General features: G+C 34.3%; 1 protein-coding gene across 1 annotated transcript; it reads right to left on the minus strand.

Annotated features, from left to right (window-relative positions):
* Nucleotides 1–2286: 2286 nt before the first annotated feature.
* Nucleotides 2287–2901, minus strand: LOC148950683 (zinc finger BED domain-containing protein 5-like). Its single transcript, XM_089091920.1, has one exon. It carries the CDS (start codon nt 2899–2901, stop codon nt 2287–2289), a length of 615 nt encoding a protein of 204 aa, XP_088948046.1.
* Nucleotides 2902–8746: the final 5845 nt, after the last annotated feature.

An 8746-nucleotide genomic window follows, 5' to 3' on the forward strand; every position in this document is an offset into this window, starting at 1 on the left:
ACAACTAAAAAGAATACCTTAAACCATACATTTCTGTTTAATGAATGTCCACTTGTGTGAGTGAAAGATCATAGATTCAATCGATTAAAACCATGATATCCAGTCAGGGGCGCAGCTAAGGGGGGGGGGGGAGGCGGTTTCATAAGGTGGTGATGGGTGGAAATTCTATGGTGTCGGTGCCGCTTGGAAAATTTACCACCTTGGGAATTTAGCCTATGTGTCCGCATTTGTCGGCATACTGGACGATTTTGTCGACACATTCTTTAAATTCCTCTTCCAAACTTAAAACCTAACTGCACCCCTGTATTCAGTCAGTGTGCCTAGCATGGATTCGTTAGTGAGAGACCATATTAAACAAATGATAGGGTGAAAATAAAGGCTGAAAGAAAGAAAAAAAATTCAAGTTGATTTTGTGTTTAAAAGTTGTCTTTTTACTTGGTGTTTTCAAAAGCCTCAATAAACCATTTTTATTACTTTTGAAATATTTGTCAAATTAGTTTTTTTTTATCAAATTAAGGATAAAAAAAATCACCACTAATGATATACATATTGGTTAAAAATAAAAGCCGAAACCAGAGGCCAAAGGATCAGTAAAGACCTCATGTGAGTAATTTTCTTATTAAACTTATGACGAAACAAACAAACTTTTTACCTTTTCAAGCAAGACCGTATCTAAGAGGGGGCGGGGGAAGGGGTTAAACCCCAACCCCCTGCCAAATGTTTGTTTGACTCGTAAAAACGTAGCAAAGGACGGATTGGTGAGTACAGGATTGAAGCGTAGCAAATGCGTTGCATTCATGATTTTTTAAAGTTTTTCCTGGTGAACTAAATTAGCTCACCAGGTGAGCTGAATCTAGCTCAATTTTACCTTTGAGCTAAATTTATGCCAGTTTTATTTATAATGAAAGTATACTTTTAGCACGTCCAAGCATTTATCTAATTGGAAAAAAAAATCAATAAACATAGTTCCTTTGATTGGACTACCAAACGATTTAATCAGGATCCAAACAGGATATTTTTTAGCGTATTTAATTCAACTCTCCAAACTGCAAAAATAACTAACAACAATTTGCGTAGAATGTCAATTATTTACAAAAGTTTTCTTCAATAACTTCACTACATACTTATCCTGTTACTTACAATACCAGTTGAATTTAAATTGACATTATCTTTTAACTGTCTTTATTAAAGTATTATAACCATGATCATAGCAAAGGATATTGCAGCTATCTGGACCTAAAAATAAATGAGTATCGCTAACTCATTTTGAATCACTATAATTGAATATAAGATTAAAAATTTGGCTTTTAATTTCATAGCTGAATTTTCATTTCTTATTATAATGGCTCAAAAACCAATGGGTCACAATAATCTTGTTTTTTTGCGGGGGGGGGGGTTATAAATTCTTTATTTTAGTCTGTTTATTTTATTATATACTATAAATCAGTGGTTCCCAAACTTTTTCGTTCCGTGTACCCCTAATCAAGGCCCAAAAAGGTTGCGTACCCCTTTCTTGTTTTACTTTTTCTGAACTAAAATTGGATTTTCAAAAACACGAGATTTGTTACATTTTGAAATTTCAGTTCTAAGGCGCGATCACTGGCAAGTTCGATCAGATTCTCTGTAAGCTTGTCACTAAGACCGAAGCTTGAGCTCACGTCTCCAACAAATGGGTTTTGGATCCAATCATGGGTTCTATCTTGGGTCATAATCGATGGGAAATATGACCCAAGTTTATCTCGCAACTTTGTCAGATGCTCCCGAATACAATCACAGATGGTGTTGAGGTTAGCGATTTCACTATCGTCCGCAAATTTGTCAAGGGTCAGGAAGACACTAACGCTGTTTCTTTGAGGCTTTTTAAGCCAGAACTCCAATTTTTTGACGAAAGCACACATCTTCGAATTCAGGGAGAGTTTGTCCGTCCGGAAACCTTACATTGAGAGATTCAAGTCATTCAGTTTGTCGCACAGCTGAAAGATGGGCCTGCCTGCAGACCCAGTCATGGTTTTCAAAAAGTAAACTGAATGCAGACTTTTGCTCCAGAAGAAACTCATGAACTTCTTGTCGGAGCTCGAAAAGTCTGTTTAATATCTTCCCACGAGACAACCAGCAAACTTCTGTGTGCAGAAGTAAATGTTGATGTTCCGAACCCATCTCTTGGCAGAACAGTCTTGAGTTCAGCGGTTGGGTTTTGATGAAGTTGAGAAGTTTTACAGCCTCGTTGAGGATCTCGTGCAGATATGTATTCATCCTTTTCGATGCAAGAGCTTGCCTATGGATGATTCAGTGCAACCACTTCACCTTTCGATTTTTCTTCCTTATCCAGGTCATGAGCCCATTATTCTTCCCTGTTAGGGAGGCAGCCCCATCACTGCAAACTGATAGACACCAGTTCCCCGATAAGCCCCTTTCTGCAAAGAATTTTTTAATTACCTTGAATAGTTTTTCTCTAGTTGTTCTTGACTGTAGGTTCTGACAAAACAGAATATTACCTTTTATGTCAGAACAGTCTTGATATCGGACAAAGACGATCACCTGGGCTTCACCTGACACATCAATGCTTTCGTCAAGCTGTAGCGCAAACATCTTCATCACCTTTATTTGTTCAAAAACTTGCATGACAATATCGCTTGCAATGTCTTTTATCCTCCTTGAAACAGTACTGTTCGACACAGGTATAGACTGAAAAGCAGTAGCAGTTTTCGTATCAAACATTATTTCACTGACTATCACTAGTGCTGGTAATATCATACTTTTGGCAATGGTTTGCAGTATTTGCTGTTTCGCAACTAAATAGGACACAGCATATGAAGCCCGGAGAGCCTTGGAAGAACTTGATTCCACTTTCGCAATTTCCAAACAGTTACTAGCGAATGCTTCTTGTTTACGCTTGAACATTACTGAGATGCCGGTTCATATGCGCAGGTTTAATGGAACTGTTGGCCACGACTTGACCACAAAGAATGCACTGTGCATTCACTGGATCAGACTTTGTCGCACTCAATCCGAGCCCTAGGTATTCTGACAAATATCGACGCACTTTGACCGAACATGATTCGTCATACTTCTACTTAGGTGCAGGTTCTGAGTTTGGGGTACCATCATTCGGCTTCTTGTTATTCTTGATTAGGAATTTATCCATGTTCGTTTGCAACCACAATTCACGAACATTGTGTTTCAACAGATGACAAGACACTGAAATCGCTGGTTTCAAATTGTCTGCGACAGAACTGATCAAGACCTTATGGCTATGGAGAAAAATTAGCGGATTACTGAAAGCGAAAGTTTTGAAAATGAGTCTGAAATTACGTACAATGGGTTGTCTGATTTTGAGGAAATGTTGGAACTGAGTCAGAAAAAAGTTTTAAAGATGTAGATTAAATTAATTTTGGGACCTTCGCGTCCCCCTGGGGTACGCGTACCACCGGTTGGGAACCACTGCTATAAATAACTCAATATAGGCAAGCATCCTTTTTAATAATACTCTCATTAAATTAAAAAGAAAATTTGGTAATTGTGTGATGTATCGACTGCACTCAAGAAGTTTTCTGTTTGATCTGATAAAATCTGGTTTGTCTGTTTTAAATCAATTATAACAACTATAATTAGCTTAGTTTGGAGGAGAAAAATTATGATGAAGGTATAGGTTAGGTATTTAAAACGATGCGTTCTAGCGGCGTGCTTTCCATAATTCTTTATCGTAGTTACTATAATTTTGTTAATATTCGAATTGATAATAAGAAAATCATCTGCTTAGTAAATCAAACTAAAATCACAAGCGTCTCCATAAATACTACTACTACTACAACTCACCGCAGCACCAAGCCGCCTGAGGCCAACACAGCTACGCATGGTCCTCCTCCATCCCAATCTATTCAAAGCCTCCCTTTTTACACCCGCCCACGAAGTTCCTTTTTCCTTTAAATCTTGTAAGAATGTTAAGTATAGTAGGACGTAAAATACAACCTTGCCTGAGTCCTCTAGATCTTTTCAAGACCTTTTTCAAGTTTAACCCTAACAACTACAGCTATACCAATCTGAAAGCAACGAAACAATATGGGCCGTAACTCCAAAATCCAGCAGATTCAAAAATACTTTCGATTGGACTATAGAATCGAATACTGCTTGTATATCCACAATACACAAATTTTGATTATTTTAAAATTCTAAATATTTTAATTAATTTAAAAATGAATTTTTAGTTATTGATGAACTTTTGTATTTTTAATTGAATTTAGTCAGTAGATTAGTAGATTAGGCCTTTCAAAGTTTACATATTTTCAAAATTAAAAATCTACCTTTAGTCCTTGGGTGGGGCTTCCACGGAATCAATAAAGTTTTTAAGGCTGTCATCAAAGCTATTTAACCGCTTTTTCTCGCATAAGTTTGTTTTCACAAGAATTGAACAAAGCCCCTTTTACCTGATATAAACACAGGAAACTTTACTAGCAATAGTAGAGGACTAAGTACCATTTCTACGGGACGTATAGGAATTATTATGCTATTTGCTTACTTTACGTTCCTTTGCACCTTTCCAGAGCATGTACTTATGGATTTGCTTGGTTTATGTTCCTTCCTATGCTATTCTAAAGGTTTATGTTCCTTCCAATGCTATTTGGGGACACTATGTTCCTTCCAATGCTATTTGGGGACACTATGTTCCTTCCTATGCTATTCTAAGGGTTTATGTTCCTTCCTATGCTATTCTAAGGGTTTATGTTCCTTCCTATGCTATTCTAAGGGATTTATGTTCCTTCCTATGCTATTCTAAGGGTTTATGTTGCTTCCTATGCTATTCTAAGGGTTTATGTTCCTTCCTATGCTATTCTAAGGGTTTATGTTCCTTCCTATGCCGTTCTAAGGGTTTATGTTCCTTCCTATGCTATTCTAAGGGTTTATGTACCTTCCTGTGCTATTTGGGTAGATTATGTTCCTTCCTATGCTATTTGGGTTGATTATGTTCCTTCCTGTGCTATTTGGGTAGACTATGTTCCTTCCTGTGCTATTTGGGTAGATTATGTTCCTTCCTATGCTATTTGGGTAGATTATGTTCCTTCCTATGCTATTCTAGGAGCTTATGTTCCTTCCTATGCTATTCTAAGGGTTTATGTTCCTTCCTATGCTTTTCTAAGGGCTTATGTTCCTTCCTATGCTATTCTAAGGGTTTATGTTCCTTCCTATGCTATTCAAAGGGGTTGTGTTCCTTCTTATGCTATTCTAAGGGTTTATGTTCCTTCCTATACTATTCTAAGGGTTCATGTTCCTTCCTATGCTATTCTAAGGGTTTATGTTTCCTCCTATGCTATTCTAAGTGTTTATGATCCTTCCTATGCTATTCTAAGGGTTTATGTTCCTTCCTATGCTATTCTAAGGGTTTATGTTCCTTCATATGCTATTATAAGTGTTTATGTTCCTTCCTATTCTATTCTAAGGGTTTATGTTCCTTCCTATGCTATTCTAAGGGTTTTTGTTCCTTCCTATGCTATTCTAAGGGTTTATGTTCCTTCCTATTCTATTCTAAGGGTTTATGTTCCTTCCTATGCTATTCTATAGCGCTATGTTCCTTCCTATGCTATTCTAGGAGATTATGTTCCTTCCTATGCTATTCTAGGAGTTTATGTTCCTTCCTATGCTATTCTAGGAGCTTATGTTCCTTCCTATGCTATTCTAAGGGTTTATGTTCCTTCCTATACTATTCTAAGGGTTTATGTTCCTTCTTATGCTATTCTAAGGGTTTATGTTCCTTCCTATGCTATTCTAAGAGTTTATGTTCCTTCCTATGCTATTCTGAGGGTTTATGTTCCTTCCTATGCTATTCCAAGGGCTTATGTTCCTTCATATGCTATTCTAAGGGTTTATGTTCCTTCCTATGCTATTCTAAGGGTTTATGTTCCTTCCTAAGCTATTCTAGGAGTTTATGTTCCCTTCTATGCTATTTTAAGGGTTTATTTTCCCTCATATGCTATTCTAACGGTTTAAGTTCCTTCCTATGCTATCCTAAGGGTTTATGTTCCTTCCAATGCTATTCTAGGTAATTATGTTCCTTCCAATGCTATTCTAAGGTTTTATGTTCATTCACATTATGTTCTAAGGGTTTAAGATCCTTCCTCTGCTATTCTAAGGGTTTATGTTCCATCCTATGTTATTCTATTGGACCTCTACACGTGATTAAACAAGTTTTGAAACTACATGCTATTTGCTTGCCTTATGTTTCCTTAGTAGGCTACCTTTCCAAACAAAGTGATAAAAAAAGGGTAAGAGATTCGCGAATTGGACTTTACGAACGATGTTAATTGAATAATAGGGAAAAAACAGAGCTAGATAGCATTTGCGAATTGGATTGTATGAAGGTGGAAAATGGTTAACGATGATAGAATGGCTTTGTGAGTTGACCTAACTTTACCTCTCTGATGCGGTCTGTATAATACACAAGTGGGGTTTGAACAGTGTTGTCAATTTTAAATAGGGTCGACCGATATAGTATGCTAAAAAGTTGATATTAAAATCGTATTCAAAATATTTTCTCGGAAAAAAAATTTAAGTTTTGTATTAATTTTGGATATCTAAGGATATTCTTTGAGTTATGTCATTAAGGAAGTTGCTAATTAAAGAATAGTAGGCTAAACTCAGAATTGATATACAGCCAAATCGTATTCAAAATATTTTCTTGGAAAGAAATTTGTTTTGTATTAATTTTGGATATCTATGGATATTCTTTGAGTTATATCATAAAGGAAGTTGCTAATTAAAGAATAATAGGCTAAACTCAGAATTGATATACAGCAAAATCGTATTCAAAATATTTTCTCGGAAAGAAATTTAAGTTTTCTATTAATTTTGGATATCTATGGATATTCTTTGATTTAAATCATTAATGAAGTTGCTAATTAAATAATAGTAGTCTAAACTCAGAATTGATATACAGTCAAACAGTATTTAAAATATTTTCTCAGAAAGAAATTGAAGTGTTGTATTAATTTTGTATTTCGAAGGATATTCATTGAGCTATATCATTATTAATGAAGTTTCTAATTAAAGAATAGTAGGCTAAATTTAGAATTGATATACAGCCAAATCGTATTCAAAATATTTTCTCGGAAAGAAATTTAAGTTTTGTATTAATTTTGGATATCTATGGATATTCTTTGAGTTATATCATTAAAGAAGTTGCTAATTAAAGAATAGTAGGCTAAACTCAGAATTAATATACAGCAAAATCGTATTCAAAATATTTTCTCGGAAAGAAATTTAAGTTTTGTCTTAATTTTGGATATCTATGGATATTCTTTGAGTTATATCATTAACGAAGTTGCTAATTAAAGAATAGTAGGCTAAACTCAGAATTGATATACAGCCAAATCGTATTCAAAATATTTTCTCGGAAAAAAATTTAAGTTTTGTATTAATTTTGGATATATATGGATATTCTTTGAGTTATATCATTAAGGAAGTTGCTAATTAAAGAATAGTAGAATAAACTCAGAATTGATATACAGCCAAATCGTATTCAAAATATTTTCTCGGCAAGAAATTTAAGTTTCGCATTAATTTTGGATTTTAGTATTAATTTTGGATATCTATGGATATTCATTGAGTTATATCATTAAGCAAGTTGCTAATTAAAGAATAGTAGACTAAAATCAGAATTGATATACAGCCAAATCGTATTCAAAATATTTTCTCGGAAAGAAATTTAAGTTTTGTATTAATTTCGGATATCCATGGATATTCATTGAGTTATATCATTAAGGAAGTGGCTAATTAAAGAATAGTAGACTAAACTCAGAATTGATATACAGCCAAATCGTATTCACAATATTTTTTTGGGAAGAAATTTAAGTTTTGTAATAATTTTGGATTTTAGCTCGCCTTTAACAAACTTAGCCATAGCTAGTTGAAACTGTGCATAAATATCTTCATTTTTAGTCTAATTGCGTAGGTACTAAAGGAACATTGAACATTTTTTCTGATTTTGTGTTTTCGCAAGAAAATAGCTTGTCTTTAGCAAACTTAGCCATAGCTAGTTGAAACTGTGCATAAATATCTTAATTTTTTAGTCTAATTGCGTAGGTACTAAAGGAACATTGAAAATTTTTTTTCTAATTTTTTGTGTTTTCGCAAGAAAATAGCTCGTCTTTAGCAAACTTAGCCATAGCTAGTTGAAACTGTGCATAAATATCTTAATTTTTAGTCCAATTGTGTAGGTACTAAAGGAACATTGAACAGAAATCGCCAGAAAAATAAAAAGAACATTGGCACAAAATATCACTATGGAATATAAAGATGAATCGATGAAAAACAAAGTACCAGCAAACGTTACTGCCACCGATCAAACAGTCAATGAACAAAATAATACCGAAGACGAAAATGCTTTATCATCATCATGTGTTGGGTATATGGGATAAAATTGAAAAAATTTAAGTATCTGAGTGAATAATTTTTTTTTATCCACATCTTTTGTCAGATACAACGAATATAATTGACAAAATCTTAATATCGCATATATTGAATTCTATGCCAGCATCCTTGTCGGATATGCTGGTTAAAATTGACAAAAGCTAAGTGTCAGGGTGAATTAATTTTTTTTTATCAACACCATTTATCAGATAAACCAAATATAATTGACAAAATCTAAGTATCAGAGTGAATAAATGCATTATCAACATCCTTTGTCGGATATCTCGGATAAAATCTAAGTATCAGAGTGATTTAATTCTATATCAACATCCATTTCTCGGATAAA

The sequence above is a fragment of the Artemia sp. Qi Xiang Cuo genome, chromosome 7 (genome assembly GCF_049724085.1).
Source record: "Artemia sp. Qi Xiang Cuo chromosome 7, ASM4972408v1, whole genome shotgun sequence".
In the NCBI taxonomy this organism is placed as follows: domain Eukaryota; kingdom Metazoa; phylum Arthropoda; class Branchiopoda; order Anostraca; family Artemiidae; genus Artemia; species Artemia sp. Qi Xiang Cuo.

Coding starts and splice junctions, on each gene's coding strand:
- LOC148950683 (XM_089091920.1), bottom strand. CDS start 2,901: ATGTTCAAGCGTAAACAAGAAGCATTCGCTAGTAACTGTTTGGAAATT.